The sequence below is a fragment of the Takifugu flavidus genome, chromosome 3 (assembly GCF_003711565.1).
Source record: "Takifugu flavidus isolate HTHZ2018 chromosome 3, ASM371156v2, whole genome shotgun sequence".
In the NCBI taxonomy this organism is placed as follows: Eukaryota; Metazoa; Chordata; class Actinopteri; order Tetraodontiformes; family Tetraodontidae; genus Takifugu; species Takifugu flavidus.
In genome coordinates, this window is record NC_079522.1 from 1,379,762 (window position 1) to 1,404,172 (window position 24,411).

General features: G+C 47.0%; 2 protein-coding genes and 1 long non-coding RNA gene across 3 annotated transcripts in view; all 3 read left to right on the forward strand.

The window, feature by feature from the left end:
* The first annotated feature begins 5,239 nt into the window (after nt 1-5,239).
* On the forward strand, nt 5,240-12,064 carry gpr78b (G protein-coupled receptor 78b). The gene is made up of 3 exons (XM_057027593.1): nt 5,240-8,715; nt 8,817-8,930; nt 10,055-12,064. The coding sequence occupies exons 1-3, from the start codon at nt 8,045-8,047 to the stop codon at nt 10,290-10,292; spliced, it is 1,023 nt and encodes a 340-aa protein (XP_056883573.1). The 5' UTR covers nt 5,240-8,044; the 3' UTR covers nt 10,293-12,064.
* Nucleotides 12,065-13,660: 1,596 nt separating this feature from the next.
* On the forward strand, nt 13,661-17,860 carry LOC130522829 (carboxypeptidase Z-like). The gene is made up of 11 exons (XM_057027589.1): nt 13,661-13,858; nt 14,181-14,213; nt 14,568-14,942; nt 15,611-15,838; nt 15,922-16,160; nt 16,239-16,400; nt 16,503-16,661; nt 16,773-16,908; nt 16,993-17,132; nt 17,203-17,302; nt 17,383-17,860. The coding sequence occupies exons 1-11, from the start codon at nt 13,780-13,782 to the stop codon at nt 17,721-17,723; spliced, it is 1,992 nt and encodes a 663-aa protein (XP_056883569.1). The 5' UTR covers nt 13,661-13,779; the 3' UTR covers nt 17,724-17,860.
* Nucleotides 17,861-19,105: 1,245 nt separating this feature from the next.
* The window catches only part of LOC130522617 (uncharacterized), a 48,008-nt gene continuing 42,702 nt past the window's right edge, over nt 19,106-24,411 (forward strand). The window contains exons 1-2 of the long non-coding RNA XR_008949656.1: nt 19,106-19,218; nt 20,332-20,409. This is a non-coding gene — a long non-coding RNA (uncharacterized LOC130522617). The remainder of the gene's footprint in view (nt 19,219-20,331; nt 20,410-24,411) is intronic.

Genomic DNA, 24,411 nt, shown 5'->3' on the forward strand with positions numbered 1-24,411 from the left:
ACAACTAACGACAGACGTTAGCTAGCGGTCAACGTTGGGTTGTAGCTAGACAGGGTCAATTTTACCCTGATGACTTGAGCTGCTAATTGAAGCAACTTTTCCCTAATTGAGTGCCAACGAGGCACCGCCAACCAAAGAGAAATCCATTATCGGGCGCTGGGTTAAAAAGATAAGAATATTTTAAGCTATTAGCACCACAAAGGAAGACCTTTTTTTACCAAGAGTGAGAGGGGCCGGCTCTATACCTCCACTGCTGATTTATTGCAGCGGCTGTTTGAGGACATATGTTTAAACACAATAATGGACATTATGACCACGTAGCCTTTCCGGTAAGTGAAAGACAAATATTTGCTCAGTCACATCTGACCCCCTGAGGAATCCGTAGCTCAATTTATATGTTAAAAGATATTTTCTGTATTGTTTTCATTACCATTAACTAGTTCATTTATAGGTAGCTAGAAATTTGGCGATCAACGAGCCGCAAATCTGTGGCTGTCGCACCCGACCCTCTCGCCCCTTGAGATTCCATAAAAAGGAAGTTTGTTTGGAAAAATAAATGATCACATGCTTGTTTGGGCTTCGAGGACTCGGCGTGCGAGTGGAGAGCTGCCAGGCGTGGAAGGCGCTTCTTCTCACAAACAGATCGTGCTGTGGCGCCGGACCAATTCCATTTCTCTCTTTTTTTCTCGACTTCCACACCGATGGCTGATTATTTTTGCTCGGTGGAACTGGAACACAGGAGCCAGATGTTACCCGAATACTAGCGGGAACTCAAAACGTTGCTCATTTACAGTGCAAGAACTTGGTGGACTTGGAAGCTCATTCTCTCTTCCCGATGAGCCGCATCCACGAAATGGAAAAAAACTCAGCTACCACTCGGCTCCTTTGCCTTTGACATCACACCTTCCCTTCGTAACAAGGACGCTTAAGTACCTGAATGACAGGGAAAAATGAGGCACCCGACATGCAGCTACGATCACCTGACATTAAGCGAAAATGGGGTCTACCGTGGAGGCAGGCCTGAAAAAGGTGTCGTTGCCACGGACGACGAGGCTGAGGTGCCCCGAGCGACACTAAAGCAGGCGAGGTTGAGCGGCCCAATTCTGGGGGGGAGGTCAAATCTACGCTCATTTCGGGGCAAAATTCTGCTCGCAGAAAAGCTGCATGTTTTATCTCAGACTCGGGTAATTCCTAAAGTGTGTGTGTGTGCGTGTGTGTGTGTTCTCAGCAGGCAGCCACTGAGGAAAAGTGAAACCATTCAACAGATACAGGTGGCTCGAGAGGTGTCTGTGCTGTGCACGTTCACAATAACCCGTGTTTGACGAGCGAAGCGCAGCCGATTTAACTGATTTCAGGCGCTGAAACCGACGTCGCGGGGCTAGCGTAGCGCCCACGAGCAGGGCATCGATGCGGGGGTTAAAGATCAAAGTCTGGTGCGTGAGCGCCTCCGCGTCAATCACGCATAAAAATAGCGCAAGAGTCGGAGGATTGTAGCCGTTTTGCTCTTGGCCTTTGTGGTGTTACCGTGAGACGCTCGGCCGTGTAATTTTAATTTTTTACGCACATTTTTACCGCCTGATACGCCACAACAGCAGAAAGGCCTGTCAGGTCCCGTTAAAGTGAGCAGATCCGGGTAAATGGAACCTGCCCAAGGAGCTTCCCTCAATCTGTGATACCAAGCACCCAAAACATCAAAGCATCAAAGCAGCCCGCGCAGAAGCATCCGCTCCGAAATGGCCTCCCTCAATCTAATCAGGCTTTGACAGGAATGCGCGGCTGCGCCTCTTTGACTCCCCAGAGACGGCGCGAGTGGGCGACGGGGCTGGAAATAGCACCCATCAAGAAAGGACGAATTAATGCTGCACCTTATGCTTAATTAAAGATTAACAAGTAATTGCTTGCCGGTGTGGAGGTTCCTCAAAGCCTCACTTTACGTCCATGATTGGGCCTTACGTAACACGTGTTATTACCACTTGGATGGCGCCAAAAGAGTGTTGACGTCTGCCGAGCGGCGGAATCAATCCGATGCAAACTGTGTTGACTAATTGTCGCTAAATCGCCCGAATTAATGACACGCGCTCAAAAACAAACAACCATAAATCTGTTTACGTAATATCGGCGGCGTGTTAATAACGAGCCAACAGCCTGAAAGCAAATCACAGAAAACAATCGAATCTTTTTTAAAAAGCGTTAAATCAGAGCATCAAAGGGAAACAAGCCTTGGAGGACTGTAAAAATAACAAAAGACACGCAAAAATGGTTTCCCGGCAACCGAAATCACAAGGACACAAGCAACAAAAAGAAAAAACTAGAGATCGGACCACTTCTAAGCCATTATCGCATATTTCTGCACATTTTCCCTGCGATCCTCTCCTTTCTCTTGGTTCGCTCCGTGTATGTGTGTGTGTGTGTGTATATATATATATATATATATATATGTATACTGTGTGTGTGTGTGTGTGTGTGTGTGTATTTTCACTGCAGCGACGGTTCGTCGTCTTTCCCTGCTGAGTACAACCAGGTTACGTAACGACACAAGCGGCGGGGTTCGTGCGTGGCGGCACACACGCACGGACACACGGGAGGTGCCCGGTACAAGAGCACGCTCGTACTTCTGACCGCTGAGCCGTGAAGTGTTGTTCACTCGTGGTTTGGTTCCCCCCTCTCAGCTACCGCCTTTTGTCTACAGCTAACTTCAAATCCTCATAAATATGTGACCACCGTGTCTCCGAGAGGGGATGAAGCTGTCTCGAGACACCGTGGTGCGTTCACTGACCAGCTGCTGACTCATGCAGCTTGTGTGAGTCATTACTCTGGGGGCCACACCTTTAAGGGCACCAGTCCAGGCAGATACCTGGGGGGCTCGGAGCACATGTGGGCGCTAAAGGCGAGTTGAGCGTGAGCAGGAACCAACGGGTGTCTGGATGGGTGTCTGCGATGGAACGGGAGCCGTTAAGAATCTCTCACCGCTGGAGCGTTTCTGCTCCGAAATGTTTGAAAGCCACAGAGCGCTGAAAAAGTTTCCCTGGTATTCCAGCTGGGCTTTGGAAAATATCCTCGATTTCACAGCCAGTGGAACAAAATGCTGCAGGTTCATAACTTTACTGGCCCCAAAACAGGGTCAGCTAAAACTTGCTAACCCTGCTTTGAGCATAGTATTTTGCATTAGCTGTAGTTTATTAAATTGAATTATTTCATGCTAGTACTTCACGAACAGGCCAACAAACAGCACATACAAACTATATTTATTTTAACTATATGTATGTATTGACCTACTAGCTTAATCGAATCCACATAGCTAACAATCCGCCTAAGCTTGAAAACTTGTTAAATTTGTCGATCTTGCTGTTTCCAAAGAGCCCAATGTTCGGAGCGCCAGTGTTTGGTTTCTGGCAGGTCTGCCGTGTAACGGCGTGGCTAAATTTGCAGGGGCTCGTTGACCCGGGGCTTTTGTTGCAGACGGCAGCTGTGGGGTCTTGGGGGAACAGGTTCCCAGAGCTTTCACGTTGATGAAGGAAGCAGGATGTTTGATCTGTGTGTTGTCTGCAGCCCTGTGAAGGAGGAGCGTTCTTGTCATCAGGGCTCCTGGTCGCCCTCTTTTTTTCGTGGCGGCGAGCGGCAGGAGCCGCGTCACGTGCCGGCCTGCCCTGTCGGCCCTCCGCAGCTCCAGCTGGCTTCAAAGTGCTCCTGTCTCCTAACGATAATAGATGCAGCGTGTCTGCTCGATGTGCTTAGCGGCCGGCTGTCGATCTGTTCCACTCTGACTCGGGTTACCGTGCCGCCCCCCCCCCCACACGTTTGTGGTCATGAACCCACCACAACAACAACCCTGTGACTGCAAGAACATTCACCGAAATCTGAGTCCGTCCCGCTTTTCCGAAGGAAGAAATTTATATTTTAAAGCCCCCTGAAGTCTTTTGCAAGACGGAACCAATGAGGAACATCAATAAATAGACGGGGGCATCGCACACCGGGTCATCAATAAAACACTAAAGGAGTCCTTTCAAATGCGCCTCTGTGCGCTCTGTCTTCACTGGGTCAAAGCGGTCTATTTATGCCTCGTCCATCCGCTCCTGGACCGCAGGTCTGCAGATAAAAGGGAGCTGGTTATGAACAAAGCAACGGCTCTGACAGAGCTTTGGAGACCTGCTGCAGAGCCCACTGTCCCGTCCCCTCTGGTGGAGACGAGGAGATGGAGTTTCTCACTTCCCTTGTATATCGGTTGTAGTCCTGCACCTTAAACCCCTCTGACTGGACTACAAACAACAACAAATAGAGCAACATATAATAGCAGCTTCACAATCTCCTCTGGCGCCGACAACAAGCCACCATGTAAATGATATTTACATCCACGTCGAGAGCGTGTACTTTCCAGAGATGGCGCGATAGCCTACCAGACGAGGGTTGTTGCTATGGGAACGTGACTCATCGCAGGTCTTCCTGCTCTACCTGTGGCAGCTGCACAGTAACTCATGAAAGCTATTCCAAGCTCCTTTTGTTTGCCGAGCAGCAGCTCCGAGCCTCTGTTTTCAATAACGCGTCATATCAGATGTTTGAGAAAACACAGCGAAGCATAATGGCCAAAGGAAGAAAAGCTTTCTCCTCCTCCTTCATCCAGGAGACACTCTATACTGATGTGATATACGGCAGTGATCCCCAACCCCCGGGCCGCGGCCCGGTACTGTATATTATACAGTACGCCCTCATGAAGTCAAGACGCGATGAATCGGCGAAAAATGTGTATCCAGCGGTCGTCCTTTTCAGATTTTTCTTCTTCCCCCACGTTGAATTTTGAGATCAATAAGCTACGTGTGATGCCAGCGGTAGTGAATAATCGATACAAGTGTGTGGAGGCCTGGTCGGTGTTGAGTTCACTTTTGTTTCTGGTCGGTGCTTCAGGTATGTTGTCATACGCTGAGAAGTGTGGAGGAGGCCCATCTGTCACGCCGCCGCTCGCCCTGTAAACAGAATCCTGAGCTGTCATTCACGACGGGCCCACGTCATTTTTTATTTTTATTGTCGCCACTTCCTCCTCTGCGCCGGGAAAACAAAGCAGAGGGCAGAGGTCACGGCGCGTAACCCTAGAGCCGAGGCGCATCCCTTCTGGTGCTGCGCAACCGACCTCCAGATCAAATATTGATCCCACATGATGGATCGTCGGCGCGAAACGCACTTTAAAGGTTAATGACTTCTGACCCCCCCCCCCCCCCCCCCCCCCCGCTGTCTCTCCATTACGACCATGTGTGAGCTCGACTCAACGCCAGCGAAAAATTACAACCACGAAGGAAACCCATGAAAAATGAGCAAAAGAGATACCGAGCAAGCAATATGCAGGAGCATCCGTCAAACAAATGAAGCAGGGTGATGTCAAACGAACTAAAAATGATGGAAGAGTAATAGAAATTTATCTACGGGAAAGCTAATGCTAGCAAAAAATTGCTAAATGTTACAAGTAAATGAACATGTTGCCAGTTATAAAAATTCCACACGCAAATTAATGCCTGACCCCAAGTTCCTCCCCCACCTCCTCCTTCTCCTCCTATACTATAGCCTTCTGTTGGGGAATTAAAAAAAAAAAAAGCTTCTTTGCAGGTACATGCACTGAGTGACACTCCAGGTTTCCGGAGTGCTGTCGGGGGGATTCGGTGAGATTTTGCTTCGCCCCAGACATCCAGGGCACTTTTCCCTGAGGTGATGTTTGTGTGAAGGTCAGACATAGTTATATAAGATCTCGGACTGGAATAGAAAGTGGGAAGCTTTCTTGTGAGGTTGCTCTCTTTAACGATCTGTCAAAAAAAGAAAAATCTGTTGGGTTGTGCCCTATTTTCCGCAACGTGACCTCCTGGTTCCTCAGCTTTGTACCATCTTTGGAGGTAGAAATATACCCAAGACTGTGGCCGTCAGGGAACAAAATACATTTTTATCCACTTTAAAGTGATATCCTATTGGTATTACACAGTCTAAACTACTTTTGTGTCATCATTTTTCCATGTTTTTAATTGTGTACAGAATATTTTAATTAAAAGTAGACCGCATTAGTGGCAAATATAGCGCCCCCTATAGCTCGACCTGTCTCACCTTCGTGTCTGAAGCCTGTTGGCTGCACTGACACATCTTGGACATCTCGATTAGTAATTTAATTCCCACAAATGCATTTTTGAGAGTTTAATCTCAGCCTGGAGGGAGCTCAGAGAGGCTCTTTCCTCTTTGTTTGCGGCTCCATGCTACACAGTTTCACTGAGTCATGGAGGCCTTTTTGAGGATACCTATAAGCTGATGACTTCAGCGCCCATCGGAGCATCCTCTAATGGCGAGCCCATTTGTGGCGGCGCTCCACTCCGGTGCCTCGGTTAGGTAATACTGGGAGTTATATTGAAGGCGACACCCCATCAGACCTATAAATAGCTTTGCACTTTCCCCGTAGGAGCCCAGCTGCTTTCTCTCTGGCAGTTGATCACTTGTTTGTTGGCAGCTGACATCACCCCGCCGTTGCCCCCTGTCGCTGACTCTTTGACTCCCGGAGAAGCTCTGTTTGCTGGGATGCAGCGTGCGTGGAGAGGCTTTCGAGGGCCTGATGCATGGCGGAGGGTGGTCCCGGGCCTCCCCTGATGCACATTCCATAATGACTCACGCAGGTATCGGCGTGGCCGCTCACTCAGGTTTGAATAACACCGAAAGTAAAAGATCAGTACCCTTAATCAAAGGGAATGGGGTATTAAAGTGCACGGCCCACAACAGGTGGGTGTATGAAATGAACACAGGTGGAAAAAACAAGATAGATACCGAACCCCCGCAGGCTGCGTCTGACCCCCAGTGAGTCACTGTCTACACCAGCTTCTCCATGACACATTTCTGCAGTGTAGCAGCACGCCTCAGTCGGGATTAGATTAAATTAAGTCCGTGTATGTGTCCACAACGACCTGTTTTCCTGCAGTAGGACGAGAGACGACATTTAATCTCATTTCAATCTGGCTGCGGATGACATCACCATCACGCCACTGCCACATTCAAATCATGACTAATGAGAAGAATTTTGGGAAATTTATCTTAAAACTTAATTCTGGAGAGTAATGGAAGGAGCGGTTTGATCTCTCTCTCTTTAATTAATGGATATATGAATAGATCAGGAATGTAACATTGAGGTCTTAACAGCGTTAATCCAGAAAGGATTACTAATCCGTCTCTTTCCCTATAAATAATCGAATACATTTGCTGTTGATTGATAGGCTGTTTAATTAAATGAGTAAATATGGGTGCTATGGGTTCAACAGGAAGTCTCCTAATATCAAAGAAGATACATAAGCGTCTAATGAATGAAGAACTTGTGCTTTGAATTTGAATTTAAAGCATCTATATGTGTTTATTTTGCATCAGTTATTAATCATGATCGTTCATATGGTTTGACAGCAGGTAGCTGCTGGATTATAAATAATTTAGTTACGGAAAACGATCCATTTGCCCTCTCGTGAGCACTCGTGCACACGGTGCCGTTCGGTCACACCAGGATCGTCTCCAGTTATTCCAGGAGCGAATCCTGGGAGCAGCTTTCCCTCCTTTCGTCTTCACATCCGCATCGATTTGGAACGAGGCGTGATCTCTGCGGGACGCGCGGGCAACTCGCGCCTGAATAACTTAGCGCGCGGTGATTGCGCTCGTGTCGGATCGCCCTCCGCGCCGACGGAAAGAAGGTGTGACTTTAGGGCTGTTTTGTGGTCACCGGGCAGACCTGTGCCCGCGCGCGTCTCCGGCGCGCGGTGATGGGAGCAATGGCGCACGGTCGGGCTGCTTCTCTTCAGTTCGGTGGGTGTTGACGGGGAATGATCGGCAAGTTTGGAGGAGGTGGCGAGTACGGCCGCCGCGTTCAGCACGCTGGACAGCGCTCGCGGACGAGTGGGGAGAGGGCGCGCGGACGCTCGCGGGGGGAGCTGAAGTGACATTATCGAGAGCCGCTGAGGAGCCGACGGACAGGACCATGGTCGGGTTTAGGTGTTCATCATCGACAGCGTGCGCAGGTAACCCGAGAGGGCGCTTCCCGGAGTGAGACATGGACTTTGCTGAAATCCTCTTCGCGCTTTTTATCGTCGTAGTCGGAGTCGTCTCGCTGTTGTCAAACTTGTTGGTGCTGCTATGTTTCGTCCACAGCAGCGAGATCCGCCGGCAGGTGCCGGGTGTTTTCACCATGAACTTGTCTTTCTGCAACATTCTCATCACTGTTTTGAACATGCCAGCCACTTTGGTGGGGATTATCCGCGACCAGCAGCCTTTCGGGGATTGCGTTTGCCACACGTTGAGCTTTCTGGAGACCTTTCTGACCGCCAACACCATGCTGAGCATGGCCGCGCTCAGCATAGACCGCTGGATCGCGGTGGTCTTCCCGCTCAGCTACTCGACTAAGATGCGCTACAAGGACGCGCTGATCATGGTCTGTTACTCCTGGCTCCACTCCTTCACCTTCTCCCTGACGGCGCTGCTCTTCTCCTGGCTCGACTACAACCACGTTTACGCGTCGTGCACCCTGCAGCCGAGCGAGGGAGGCAGCGATGGGATCAAGTTTACAATCTTCACAGTGGTTTTCCACGCCACCAGTTTCATGCTCTCTCTGCTCATCCTGTGTTTCACCTACTTGAAGGTGCTGAAGGTGGCCAGGTTTCACTGTAAGAGGATTGACATCATCACCATGCAGACTCTATTCCTCCTGGTCGACATTCACCCAAGGTACACTCCCCCAGCGCCTCCTGTAATGATGTTTCCCACTCAGCGCTCATTTTAATCGCTAATTCACAGCCTCTGACTTAAAAACCATGTCTTGCTCTTAGTGTGAAACAGAGATGCTTAGCGGAGCAGAAGAGGAGAAAGCAGAGAGCCACGAAAAAGATCAGCATCTTCATCGGCTCCTTCATCATCTGCTTTGCTCCTTACGTAATTACAAGGTAAATCCATCCCACGCACGGTTCACCTGCAGCACCTGCACACACTCCGATTTGCCCCCACACTCTTCATTAGTCATAACAGTGTTCCTTTTCCACCTCGTTATTATTGGGGATTTGATGTCATTTGTTAGGTTAGATGACTGTAGGAGGCAAAAACTGTTTGACAAATTAACCTTCTGACCACAAGTGGAGTGACCATCCAGACCATCATTTTAGCGTCGGTCCCTCCATTGTGGCTCGTCTTCCTGACAAAAACAAAAGATGATGCATTTAGTGTCCCTCCATGTCACTGAAATGGAATGTGGATTTTTTTCGTTTGTTTTTTTACAGTGTTTTTCTCCAATTTTTTTTACTTTTCATTATTTCGAATCAGGCATGTGTGCAGGTGTTGCAGTTCAAAGAACAGATAAAAATGCTGCCCATAAGTACAACCCCCCCCGTCTAAAAATGTTTATATAATGCCTCCTTTTCATGATAAATGTGGTTTATTTCACGGCTTTGACGGAAATAGAAATTACTCACACACCTCGCTGAAGTTCATTAGCGGCGGAGCAAATATAGAAGTCACAGCTAAGAATCCCCGGTTAACATTTTTAGCTTTGGGAGGTTTGCGCGTTGTCGCGTAATGAGGGGGTTTTGGTCCGCTGCCTCAGCTGGATAATTAGTCTGTGTTGTGCCCGTCGAGGTGCAGCAGATGCCGCCACTCCAGAATCCTCACGAACACTAACGCTAGCAGGTATCCTAGGAACCTAGCATATCATTTAAACTCTGGCGAGTAAGGAGGTCAGCTTGGAATATCGATAAGAGCTAAACTTTTCATACAAAAAGCCTCCTTAACAAAGCTTCTTTTTCCATTGCTTTTACGTTCCAAAAACATCAAAGATGTGATATTTAAGGAACGCCTAGTGACATTCAATAGATGTTTTTCTTTTTTCCTTATACTCTGGCGTGGTGGCCCAGGTGACGGGACTTGCTCGTAGCCTAAATGGGACTTAATTACAGTCATTTCAGTTCTTTTAATTGCCCTACCAACTCTGATCCCGATTGGTTTGGTATGAACTGATTAGTTGGCAGTGCTGAACATGGGCTGCCTTTGTTCACTCCTGGTTTCTCTCCTGGTCCAGGCTGGCCGAGCTTCTTCCCTTCGTGGACATCAACCGCCACTGGGGGATCATCAGTAAGTGCCTGACGTACAGCAAGGCTGCGTCCGACCCTTTCGCCTACTCCCTCCTACGTCAGCAGTACAAGAAAGTCCTGGTTACTGTTGTCAACAGGCTGCTCCGGCGTGACCTGTACCCCTCATCTGGTCATAACAGCTCCTTAGACACGGAGAACGACTACTGTCTCCAGAGGATCAGCTAATGGGAAACCCGCGGACATGTCAGATAAACACACCACAAGCCAAAAATAAGGGATGCCTCATTGGAAGAATGTGGGTGGAAGAATAGAAGTGAGACAAGGAGGGCAGGATATTGTTCGGGGAAAAGAGAGGGGACAGATTGTGGGTGGTGGTGTGGTGGTGGTGGTTGTGGGGGGGGGCACGAACAGAGCAGGCAAACGCAAGGAAGGTAGTGGGTGGAAAAGAATGAGACGACAGCAGTGAGGGGGAGGACGAACAGCAAGAGGGGAGGACAGATAGGGGAGACGTTGGCCTCAGTCGGCAAAGGAGTGGATCTGAGATGGCGAGACACACAAACCCACCTGGATCAGACCAGCCAATCAGCCAATCATTGTTGTGGCTTCAGATTAATCTCATCTCCAGGTCCACGCTGCTAGACACTCTTTCGGGGTATGAAGTGGCCTTTTGTGCCGGACCGAACACTTTCGAATCCACACGCGATGACCTTTCTGGAGATGGTCGATGGACGAGTGCCGCGGCAAAGACGTGAAAAGACAGACCGACTGTGGCTTCCTGCCACCATCTGTGAATGGATCCGCTCTTAGCTGCTGAAAAGCAAACGCCGCACGTTGTCGCCGTGTTCCGCATCGACTGTGTCAGACTTTGCAGGGTCTTTTGGGTCACTCAGTAATCAATTCGATGCACTTTCTCTACTTCTCTTGGAGGTTCTGTCGTGGCAAGAGCTAAAAACATTTTACGCTCACGCCGCGATACTAAAGGATAGAAATGGTGATACTCCGTGTTTGTGTTATTGCCAACAAGTGCCATGAAAACAAAATGTAACAATAAATCACTTCAAGAAAGTCCTGGAAATATCACATCAAACAACTGAAATTGTAGAAAAATCAGCCTTGATTAAAAAAAGCCCTTTACTCCAGGTGTTTTTGGTTGCTTAGTAATACGATTAAGGACCAATTTTTTCGTTTTGTTTTACTGCAACTCACCACTTGGGGTGTTTTGACATGACTTTTATGGCAACCTCCTGCCGTTATTCCTGCTATCCAATTGGTACTCAAGAAACATGGCTAATTCTAGCTAGCGAAAAAAATCTTTTTGTTGAAACAGATGAGCAACCAACTCAGCCCGTCGTTGTGAGTAATTTTTTTCTTGTTGCTCGTCCTTCTGAGACACCATTGATTTAAGAATCATCTGAATTTAGGCTACAAGGCTAGCATTCTATTTGCTTCAGTGTTTAAATTTAAACGTTTTTTTCCCTAAAGCGTGACTCGTTAGGCCTGACAGAAGGAACAGCGTCAGCGATAGCATCGGTATATAACTGCGTGCTAGCAAACAATGCAGAGTTCATTCCAGGCTTTTCTTTTTCATGTGACTTGTTGACAATAAGATACCTGGTGTTAAGTGAATGTGCTAGCGATAGCCAAGTTTGTACCAAATCATGTTTGTACTGGATGTGCACTTGACCGTGCTTTGTTGCTTGTTGAGAATAGTTTCTATGGATACATACATGATGTTGCTCTATATTTTGCACTGTACAGGAACAACTATTGTCTACCTAAAGAGAGGGTGATGTGATGTAGCATAGCAACGCTTTTAAAGTGCTTTTAACACACACTGTCATGTATTTTTGTGCCAGGTTTGACTTTTTACAGCTATCTGGTACTTTAGCTGCTCACAAACTGAAAACCAGTTTCTTTGTGTGCACATGTATCTTCCCTCACTCGCTGTTCCTTAGCTGACGGGCGATTAGCTGTGCAATAAAAACATCATTTGCAAAGCTATGGAAAACATCAATGCTATGGTGGCAGCGTCAATAGCATCCAGACATTGCCCTTCGATTTAATTTGTAAGTTTGCAAATCGAATCCCAGCGGCGCGGCTAAAGGTTTTGGAAGCTAAGTGGCAAATCGGAATTTAATGAAAAATGGTGGATGACAATAAAAGGGAATTTTAGGGGCTTAAATTGATGGACAAAGTTGTGCCGTGATGGGAATTAAAATCCTTTTCCCCACTCACAGCTCACCTGAGAGTCCTTGCTTCCATCCACGTGGACATAATGATATCCCCGCGTAACGAATGACTGTGGTGTCAAAGGACAAATCTCCGTCGCTGCCGTGTTATTGCTCAGCATAATTAAAGAGAGGAGTCAGAGATCACTGCTGCAGATTGGAGATCCTGATTTATGCCCGTTCCGTAATAACCCCGGCTCTTTGAAACGCACAGAATCCGACCAATTATTGATGGCACGATGTGAAGGAATCTGCTGTTGAATATTCCAGCTCAGCTTCGCTGCGCCGCTACACTCAGCACATGTCACCATTCAAACACACCAGTTTGAATCATGTCAAATGGCTCTTGGATTGATATTGTCTTTATGACTGACTCTTGTGGCACCAAACACTTAAGGACAAAATTGTAATTACATTCAAGGAGAATTCAAACATTATTTACCCGAGTGTTCAGACAATTCCTGTTAGAAGAGTCGACTCTATGTTTAAATGACAAGAATTCCAGTCTATTATAGCTGTAAACATGATGGCACAAATGAGGTTATACTAAATTTTAGGTAAGAGGGAGTCCTTGTCACCTCAGTGGTTATCGTCTGTGATTAAGTCAATTGGAACAGGTCCCAGTACCAACAGTCTAAAAGCTAGCGTAATAGACTGGGACAGATCCCAGCCCATAAATCGATTCTCCTTCTGTATTTGTGCCTTGGGAGACAACAGTGGTCCAATAAATGACCTAGCTAGGTAGAAACTGTTAATGTAAAGAGTACATTAATCTTTCCTCCTAAATTCTCAAAGTCTGACCTCCCCCAGCAATTTAGCATTTCTAAATGTCCGTTGATGGGATCCTAAATTTACATTTAAATGAAGTAACAATTTGTTACAAATAATACAAATCTGTGTGAAATATGAGGCTAATTTTCCTTTTTTGCATGCCTTGGGGAATTTTAGTCAGTAGTCTTTCGTGCTTAAACCGTCATGTGTTGCCTCGATAAGAGCCGCTTTAGCTTAGAATGCTAACGACAAAGGCTCAAGAGGACAGCCGCCATTTTGCTTTACAAGGTAGAATTAATCAAGTATGATGAACCTTTATTCAAATTAAGCTATGACGATAAATTTGATTATAATAAATGGACGCAACATACACAATAAATACATTGCGCATTTTCCTAATAAAATGGATAGTTTCCCTTTTCCTTTAACCTGCGGCTAAAGGGGACCGAAAACTACCCTTGCAAAGATTTTTACCTTAAATATCCCCAAACAAGCGCCACATCCCTCAAATCTACATGCACATTTCCCAGAGCCATCCCCTCTGTAATTCGAGATTTGACCGTAATACGTGTAATATTAAAAAAGTGGCTTTGGGGGAAGTTGGGAAAGAATCTCTGCGGGCTGAGGACACACGCACACAAACACACGCGCGCACTCTTGGCTGCGGGAAGTGCCACATCGAAGCCGAATATAAACCGCGGAAGACGAGCAACATGCTGCTGCTGCTGCTGCTGCTGCAGCTGCTGGTCATCGGTTCATGCTCTCCTCCGCGATGCGACCCCAGAGTTCGAGGTAAAGTGTTTTTCTCAGATTCCAGACACGTCAGAGAGGCATGCAAAGTTCCAGGAACTTCCATCCGCAAAACTAATATTATTATAACCCCTGACGGGCTGTGATAGGTTAGACAATTCTGTCAATAATCACGTTAAACATGCATTTTGCCACGCGCTTGGGATTTAATCTACAGAAATCTTAATGGCAATTTGTAGCAGATGCATTTTTATTTTAAAAGCAACTCCCCGTGAAGGAGGTTGAGAGCCAGTTTACAGACCAGTCTGCCATCTAGTGTCTGCATAAACGTCATAGTGACATTTATAAATGCTTCCTTCTGCAGGCTTCTGCAAGCCACGGGAGCAGCAACAGAAACGTAAGTTTTCCTCCTTTTTGTGGCTCTCTGACGCCTGCTGCTTTAGATGACCCCATCCAAACTTGAAATTAATCAGCACTAATATCGCAAAGAGATTCTGAATCAGCCTGGAGGTGGTGGATATTTTTAGATGATCAATGGAGCCATGAAATATTCATATTCTAATTTCTGGAGATAATAGAAATGTTTGGAGCTAAATGATTGAAGATAGTTACGGGAATATTAACCAAACCTCATGGGGATGCGCGCTTGCGTTACTGTCATTAGAAATGAACCCTTCGGTGGAGACTCTCTTAAGCTTGTGGCGTGTTTCTGCATTTGCCTCGGTGCTCCTAACGACCGCGTCCTCCTCAGCGAAATGCACAGATGTGATGCTGTCCTACTGCAGCGACATGTCCTACACTGAGACCGTGTTCCCCAACCTCGCCGGCCACCGGACCAGGGAGGAGACCGAGGGGGGGGCAGAGTATCTCCTCCTGAGCGTGGTCGAGGCTCTGCTCGGCGGGAAGTGCAACCCCGACATCCGCATGCTGGGCTGCTCGGTGTTGGTGCCGCGCTGTGAGAAGGACGTGGCGCTGAAACCGTGCCGCGCCACTTGCCAGGCGGTGCGAGCGCGCTGCGTCCACGCCTTCGAGGCCATCGAGATGAACTGGCCCTACTTCCTGGACTGCGACCGCTTCTTCGCCGGAGAGCAGGAGGGGTGCTATGACCCCCTGGAAGGTCTTCACGGTGAGAACTCAACTTTGAAGCCTTGGGCCCATTTATTTTTTACCTCAATGAAGCAGTAAAGTGACTGAAAAGTCAGGTAGGGGTTTGGCGTGCTACTCAGTTTCAGTTTATTATTCCACCCTGTGCTGACCCCCCTCAAGCTGACTTCTGTGGCAGTTGTCTTTATAAATGCACTGCCGAAGGGCTTCCTTTCCTCCCCAAACTGGATTCAATCAATGAAATCAGAAACAGGCCGCCAAAGGTGGTAAAAAGCACTGTGTGTGAGCAGTGGAAGAGCAGGAATGTAAGTAGGACTGAAGGAATCCACTCAAGGTTTAAGATATTTTCCCTTACATTCGCGTGCAATAAAATCCGCACGCTGCCATTAAGAGCTTAAAGTTAAACCTGAAGGAGTCTGCCGGTCCCGCTGCAGCCGCGTCTCACCGCCCACCGCGTTCGCTTCGGACAAGCAGGATGCAGCTCAGATGTCTGGCAGCAGGTCAGAGCTGTGTAACCATTCCCGTATGCATGTGACCTCCTCGTGCCCCAGTCATAATGTGTGCACATGCAGGAAAAAATGAAGCGAAAAGCTGAGTTTCAACCACATTAGCATGATTAGCATCGTTGTAGCTTGTTTATTCAAGTGTTTCAGATCATACGGGACTGTGTTTTTATTTGTTTCCTTCCAGCCAAGCAGGATGCAGATGACTATGACAGCATAGAAATGCTTCTGGCTGAGGAACCGGGAACCACCATGAAGTTTGTCTACCACTCCAACACTCAGATGAATTCCATCCTGAAGGCGACGGAGGAACGGTGCCCTGAGATCGCCAGAACCTACAGCATCGGCCGCAGCATCGAGGGCCGGGAGCTGCTGGTGATCGAGTTCTCCAACAACCCCGGCAAGCACGAGCTGCGTAAGCCGAGTTGGAAGCCACTGTCAGGAATCCTTCGGTGTCGTAGATGGCAGCTCATTTATGAAGCGTTTGACCCTCTGCAGTGGAGCCGGAGGTCAAGTACATCGCCAACATGCATGGAAACGAAGTCGTGGGCCGGCAGCTGCTCATCTACCTGGCTCAGTTCCTGTGCTCGGAGTATCTGCAGGGGGACGAGCGCATCCAGACCCTCGTCAACAACACCCGCATCCACATCCTGCCCTCCATGAACCCCGACGGGTACGAGGTGGCGGCCTCAAGAGCTCAGGGGAGCAACGACAGCGGCGACGACGACGGGCGAGAGGTCGGTCCTGCGTAGTTTAGGTGTTAAAGAAGACGATTTACAAAGTTGCCTTACTTGTCTGGCGCTCGATTCCAAAAGGGTCAAAGATACGCAGCGTCCGAGATCGGACGGAACAACGCTCAGAACCTCGACCTGAACCGAAACTTCCCCGACTTGACCTCCATCGTTTACAACCGCCGCAGGCAAAAAGGCTACCGCACCGACCACGTCCCGATCCCAGATTATTACTGGTTTGGTAAGGTACAGTACGAATCGTTATGGAGTGTCATCTGGTGTGCTATTTAAAACACAAACCCCGCTTCACTCATTAGTTATCCCCCTAATATTCCCGCCTCGCTGCAGGTCACTCCAGAGACGTACGCAGTCATGAAGTGGATCCGCTCCATCCCGTTCGTGCTCTCTGCGAGTTTCCACGGCGGCGACCTGGTGGTGTCCTATCCCTACGATCTGTCCAAACATCCCCTCAAGCGGAACCTGCTCTCGCCGTGTCCAGATGACAAGGTGGACGGGGACGCTTTAAATCTCCTTCCGACAGTCATTCACAGTTGCAGAACGTAGCTGAAGTTACTGTTACAGTTTGAAATGTCAACAGTCTCATTTTAATGGCCGCAGGTTTTCAAGTTTCTCGCGAGTGCATATGCCGACGCCCATGAAACCATGTCCTATGAGAGCGCCCGATGTGGATCCTCCCGCTCCTACAGCCAGAAAGGGACCGTTAATGGGGCGGAGTGGTTCAGCATTTCAGGCAGTGGGTCGCAGTTATTCCTTATGTCCGCCAGGGGGCGTCGTGGGACCAGAAATAGTCATTTTGTCCGTCTGGTCTTATTGACAGGCATGCAGGACTTCAACTACCTTCACACCAACTGTTTTGAGGTGACTGTGGAGCTGGGCTGTGACAAGTTCCCCCCTGAAGAAGAGCTGTTCATGGGCTGGAATGAAAACCAAGAGGCTTTGCTGGCGTTTATGGAGGCGGTGAGTCTCTCGGCACACACGCCTCCGGCTGCAGAACTTTTGCAGCAACTTCTTGCGTGCTCTTCCCCAGGCCCACCGTGGTATCAAAGGCATTGTGAAAGATGAGGCAGGGAATGGAATCAAAGGTGCCCAAATATCGGTGAGGGGGGTTCGGCACAACATCACCTCAGGTAAAACGTCTCAATCGAACAGAAGAAGAGAGCAAAGACAGTCAGTACTTTGATCTTAAACCTTTCTACCTTATTCTCAGGTGAAAATGGCGAGTACTTTCGCCTCCTGACCCCAGGGATCCACGTGGTGGGTGCCTCGGCTCCGGGTTACACCAAGGCGATGAAGAAAGTGCGCCTTCCTGAGAGCATTCGCAGGGCCGGCCGGGTTGACTTCATCCTGGTCAAGATTCCTGACGCCCAAGATCAGGACAACAGGACGATGGAAGCCTACAACCGCTTCGACCCGTATAACCAGTACGAGCGCTACACCCTGATGGCTGATGTCCACAGCCGTGAGGAGAGGGTGGAGAAGCCGTGGTGGTGGAACTACTTTGTCCAGTCCGGCGGGCCTTCGCCAACCTGGCTGCTCAAACATTATTAAGAAAAAAACCCACACTTGGCCTTTGTTTTAAACACCTTTATGCTTCTAATTTGACTTCATCTTCAGATCATGATGATGGAACACACTTTTAAGACTTTTATAGCAAATTTATCAGAAATAAAGCGCTTTTATCAGTACGTGCTCACTAAACATGCCTTTCTTGACTAAAGAAACACACTATGCTCAACCACAGAGTTTTACCTATCACTGGCACTCGCTACTGTTCTAATAACTGCAACAAAACAATATATAATTTTTCACAGATAAAATAAAAAAAACCTCCCTGGACTTTGGTGGTGTAATGAAGACAAGCAGCCACTAGAGGGCAGAGCGATTTAACTTGCGGATGAGCGCTGTTTTAGATTTCAGGACTTCATGTTGTTAAAGTTAATTATTCGGAAATAATTTCAACAACTTAAGGATAGATTGTCACGACTTTAGACTTTTATAGAATTGTAGCTATTTAATATTCTAAAATAAGTAAACTTATAGTTTCTGTCAACTGTCTTCTGTCTACTCTAGATTCATGATCCCTGCAGCATTAATAATACATAAATACAGCATAGTCTTCTTTAAATAGACTTAAGAGGAGCAATTATTAGAAGAAATTCTTTAAGTTTTAAAGATGAGCCTGTGGGCATATTTGCAACTCATTTTGTGGAATTGGATTTAATTTCCATATTTAAAAGTTCTAAAGATGTTTTTCCTAGAAACAATAATACATGTAAAGAACAGTGATAATTCCTGGGTCTAAAATGTTGCAAAACCGATTTGGCTCAAACTAATGAACAAAAACCTACAAGAATTCTTAGGATGTTGAAGAAACCACATGATTTGGCAACAAACTCGGTCAGCTGGAGGAGAAAGTTTCGTCAATAGAGTTACAAAAAAAAAAAGTCCATATTGTCCATTTTGACAGAAGCTGTCAGATGGTATCAACAAAGTCTTTTGTCATGTGTGTTTCAAAGACTGGAAGTCATTACTGTGGAGTTGAGCGCAGTGACACAACACTGGCACAGTCCAGCCTCCCTGATGTTATTCAGGGAAAAGTTGAGAGGAATCAGACTTTTGATCAGATGTTGAATCAACCATTATATATATATATATATATATATATATATATATATATATATATATATATATATATATATACACACACACACACACACACACACACACACACACACACATTGTTTTTAGGTTGAATTAAGGTATAGATTTTGATTTTCACGTGTCATCAATCTTTATTTATGACCTTTCAAATATATTTTTAAATCATCTCGTAATGTTATTAAATCTGAGTAACTATAACATTAATTTAAATCAGTATTACTCAAAACAGACGTTTCTATTACTTCCTGTTTTTTTCCCCCAGATTTCTTCCGGTATCCGGTCACGTGACCTGTAATTAGTGCAAACAGGTGCTGTGAAATCAAATCAGTGCACAGAGACACAAGTTTGACTAAAGACAACACAAAGCTGGATGTTGTCAATGGTAAGGTGTTTTTAAAAAAAAATATATTATTATTGTTTATTTTCTGATGTATTAACACTGAAGTTAACAGCTAGAAAACTAACACATAGTATCCTGATATAAGAAGTAATGTTTTTATGTACACAAAAGGCCCCAGACAAACACTTGTGCTTTAAAAAGCAGCACATTTGGTCAGACTATGTTCAGATGCTGAGTTCTGACTCATTTTACCATCATTAGTTCAAAATTCATACAAAAGTCATACATGTTCACTCATGACGTTATCATTTAATGGCAAAAAGGCTCTCAAGAATACAGTTAATACCTGATGAGCTGTGAAGCGGCATCTGAGCCAACATGAACACTTCCTGCTGTCTGCATCAGTTAATGGAACCTGGGTTATATTATGTATGTAGACGCTCTCTATCAGTCTCACTTTATTTTAAAGTTTGATAGGAAACCGGATGAAGACCCTCTGAAGTGGAGAAGTTGGGCTGTGATTGGATAGGAGCCATTGCAAAAACACAAACTAACATCAGGCTTGATCCTCTTCCGGACACCTGATTTCTGCCCCAGTGAATGGAGCAAACCAAACACTGTTACGCAGACCTGTCGCCCCTTTCCTTGTCACATGCTTGTTGGCGACGGCCAGTAGAACTCCCACATATGATCCGCCCAGTTCCTGGAGCGGCCCATGTTGGGTGCAGTACTGGGTCACCGGTTTAGCTGGTGAGGCTGAGAAAGCGGCACAGAGCTGCCCCAGGCTGCCATGTTCTGTTAGCATCACGCCGCTGGCGAGTAGGTGGGCGACGTCTCGTTTCAGCTGAGTGGAGCTGCTCGCAAAGGGGCTTTAACGCACTTATGTCGCGACTCAGGACCACTTTGTAGCTACGCCTGTAAATAAACGTGCAGTATCACGATCATATATATTGATTATTGTTGATTTTGTCCACCTGGGAGGTAACTGACGTAAACGCTGTGACGGGTCCCCCTCCGTGAGTCCAGAATTGTCACTCTGCCCTTTTCTACAGTTGCCCCAAACGGACAAACACACTTCATGTGTTGTCGCCTTTTTAGTATAAAAATCAGATTATTCTGCTAATTTCCTCACATATCGTCATATATCATCAACAGGGAACCTCAGGCCAGGAAACATTTGTGGGAGAGTCCAGGTTCTCCGGCACTGCTGGAAAAGAAGAGGCACCAAACCAGGTATTCATTGTTCAAACGCTGGATTTCCAGCTCAGCCACACTGGCAATGACAGTAAAGGGAAAAAAAACTTGTGTCCATATCAGCAACCTATTGTCCACCAAGTAAGAAATTCATCCGTGAGTTTAGTTTTATTCTGTGTACGATGTAATCTGTAAATATTTTAGTTTTTCCAGTCCTTTCGGGGAGATTCACTCAGACCAGCCAAGTTCCCATAATCCCCCCTCCCCCAAAAAACAGCTTTTCATTTCCTAATAATGGCTCAATGTCAAGTTCAATTCAACCTCCCTGTAACGCGCTTGCAATTACCAAATGGTACATGTGCAGACAACTCCTCTGCTGGGTGATAATAAGCTACTTTCTTTGTTACGGAGCCTGAACAAACTCGGGGAGGGAACACGTGAAGCAGAGATAATACGCCCGGTCGAGCGTGAGTGTACACAAAACCCCCGCCAATTGTTCTTAGTAGTAAGCCCCTCAGCTGGGACAAAAGCAGGCCCGACCGGGTTAAGGTGATTCCACTTTAATAGCGCCGGGATCCTCAACCGCAACAGAAAACTACAATGGAAAATACAGCTGCCCAATTGGAAAAAGTCACTTCCTTTTCAGAGTAAGAGGCGGCCTCCGGGTCGATTGTGTGCTGCTGTTTTGGAACATGGGAGGTACATTTCTTCGTTGCGCGGCCCTGTCGGTGTCGTTGGGGGTTCCTCCTTCGGCGTGACGGTCAGAGGTCGCCGTGGAACAAGGCGGCATCGGCTTTAATTTGACCCGCGGTCTCAGATGTTTGTTGACGACTTCCTCCTGAATGTGATTTGTGTTGGTTTGTTTTGATCTTTGTCCTGGAAGCTCTGGAGCGATCACAGAGGTCCAGTTAGAGATGGAATCTGCTCGGGCACTTGTAGATGTGACATAGTTGGTCTTTAAATTGGTGGCCACAGTGCCTGACACTGCCCCCAATGGTTTGAGATGGTACTGCAACCTCTCTGTATATGAATTCTACCCTCACGTGTTCAAAAATATGCTGCAGGTCATTGGAAATAATACATTTCCTACATAAAGCTGCAATGTGCAGTGTGCTGAGCAACAGAGTCTGTGATTTATGGACCTCTTAGTGGCAAAGATTAATGGTTTTGAGATCTATTATGTTTGAAAGAAGACAGGCTTTCCTACACCTAATATCAGCAAAATGGGAGGCCAAAAATAATCAGGGAGGATAATATCCAGACCAGAGGAAAGATAAGAGTTTTGGTTTATTAAAACCAGTCTGCTAATGATTCAGCGGCTCATGCTAACGCCGACTGGATCACTTGAGGAACGCACGCGAACCCAGAAGCACGTGGGCAGCGAAATGTTGGCAAATGTAAACATGCCGATGTCTATCAGGGACTGTACAGCATGTTAACACCTGCTAATTAGCTCGCACCACAGCAATTTAGCTCAATGGAGATTTTTTTGAATGAAATGTTCTGAAGCTATATTGTGATTCGCATTCAAATTAGCCAATTAAGGACTATGACATTTTAAAAATGAACATAAGCACAAGCTGTCTCTTGGAAAACAGCAGCAGCAGCTTCCAAATCTAGCTGGTAGATCAAGTTTTTAACATCTGCAGCCAGAGGAAGAACAAATGTTCTTTGTCCACGGGTGCTGTAGCATTATTGCTAACATGCTACGATCAGCTATGGTGTTTTTGTATATATCAAGTGGATCGTTGCAGGTGTTTCCATGATCCTGCCTACTGCGCCGAGGGCTCTCACAGCACCGGCGTCACTCAGCCACTGTGGCAAACCCAAAACATCCTGTTCCACCCGACGCTGTTCTGATTTGTATCCAGACGGCTTCTGTGTCTGCAGGATCCTCGCATTCAAAGTGGACAAGATGATTTATTAGATGTTGTTAATCTGAGACCTCGCCGTGATTTATTGCCCCGGTTTGCGTTCACCATCCCGTCTTATCTAATTCTCCGGGAGGGAAGGGAATAAAAAGCCCCGCGACGGACGCGGGAACGCCGGCGCGTTCCAGACAAGATATGAATAATGTAAAATCAGCCGTGTAACTGTAGGAAAAGTTTCAATTCTGAAGGAACAACGTCTGACAGTGGCTGTCTGGAAAGGCTGCGACTGCACCCAGAATATTCAGATTTCTGTCTATATTCCGGTTCAAGCAGCATTAAAGCGTTTACGTGCACTAAAACCTGAAATATTCCCAGATTATCCTGAGCACTGAGACACGACGACGTTGTTGTGTTGAAAACGAGCCACGTGACGGCTCATTCGGGGGCACTTCCTGTTGACCTCTGAGTAGGCGTGTCTTCTAGGACCCGGTCACGGGTATGACCTCAGGTGTGCGTCCGGGGTCACGTGGCTTTGCTGACCTTCTGATCGACGCTGTTACAGTGAAGTGTCAAAAAACGCGAATGGGATTGGAACATATGGTCAGAAGGGTCTCAGACTGGGACTGATCACATCGGTGTGTGTGTGTGTGTGTGTGTGTTGCATACTGACAGTGTCTGGAGTGTTTCCAGTGTATGACTATTAACATATGGATTTTTCGACCACGCGGAGTTGGATTTAATGTGTCAGGAATATTTTGGCGTCTCTCCGGGTATTACATTACACTGTTTTCTTATTCTGGGTCTCCTCTGTGGGGGGTGGGGTGGGGGTGGGGGTGGGGGGGGGGTGGTTGTGAGCTCAGGCTTTTGAGATAGCATTTGGCTGCTGTTGTGCGTTTTGGAATTTTTATTTCCTGGCCTTTAATTAGTGCTTTTCCCCAGAGTCGGTTGTTCCTGAACTTCGGACTGAACGACGTCAAGCGTTCTTGTTACGCGCTGAATCATTAAAATTGTGATCCTCCGGAAATAAAATTCATCATTATTAAAATCCCGTTTTAAATGAGGCACAACCTTTCCTTCAGTTACCTCAACCGTCCCTCCTGAGGACGGGGGAGGGGGGCGGGTTCTCCGCTAGTGCAGTCTAGACGCCGCTAATTTAAGGCCAGAATAAAACATAGAGCACAATTGAAATAAGTGTTCCTGATCTTAATGCACATTATCGCTGTGTCCCTGGGATAAAAACACTTAAAAAATCAGTCATGGAGAAGACCCAGCCGGAGGGCTCTTTAGGCTGGGTGCATGTCTGCGATGCATCCAGCTACTTTAGCTGTCATGCAGCAACATCTCAGAGCTTTCGCTGGGTGCACTGATGCTTGGCTGGAGCCATTTAGCAGCGCCCGGCTTAACTGAAACCGACAAAACTTCTGATTCCAGACCGATCTTAGAATAACACCCCTGGCGATAGCAAAGCTGTCTTTGTGCATCTCGTCCCGCTCGGTCCCAGAACTGCACTTGTAGTCAGACGCACGGACACAGAGGATGCCGTATGATGCTACAACTGATACTGGGGAGTAAATTAAAGGGAAACATTGCATTTGAAAAAGAAAAGCGAGATCTTGATGATGTTGGAGAGCGTGCAGGGCCGAAGGGCGCCAGAGGTCAGCAACGTGGACGGACTAAGACGGCTTGAAGCCGCTCTGAAGGGCAGAAATGTTGAAGGGTTTTCATCAACTATTCGCCAGGAGTTGCTGTTAGCACTTGAGTTGGCTGGAATAATGCAGAGTGTTAGCGCCGGTTGATGAGACGCTACAGCTGAATGTTAACGCTGGGTGTTACGAAACTGCACTTAATGTCACTGCGCGTTAAAGAATTTATGCTGCACGTATGTGGACGGGTGACGGTGCCGTTAATGAGCACATAATGGAATAAAATCACCGTTAGCGCTGCTGTGGATGTGCTACGACATGGCATCAATATTAAATCTAGCGCTTGTTCTGATCATTCAACACTCCTTTAGAAGAGAAATGACCCCAAATTAGAGAAATCTGGTGTTATTTCTTCTTCATTACCCGCCTCAACCCTGAGACGGCTAATAAACACTTTTACATCCTGGTTTGACGCCTGTGGGTCAAAGGTTTGCATGTGGTCGCCTCGGTCGCCTCGCCTGCAGAAA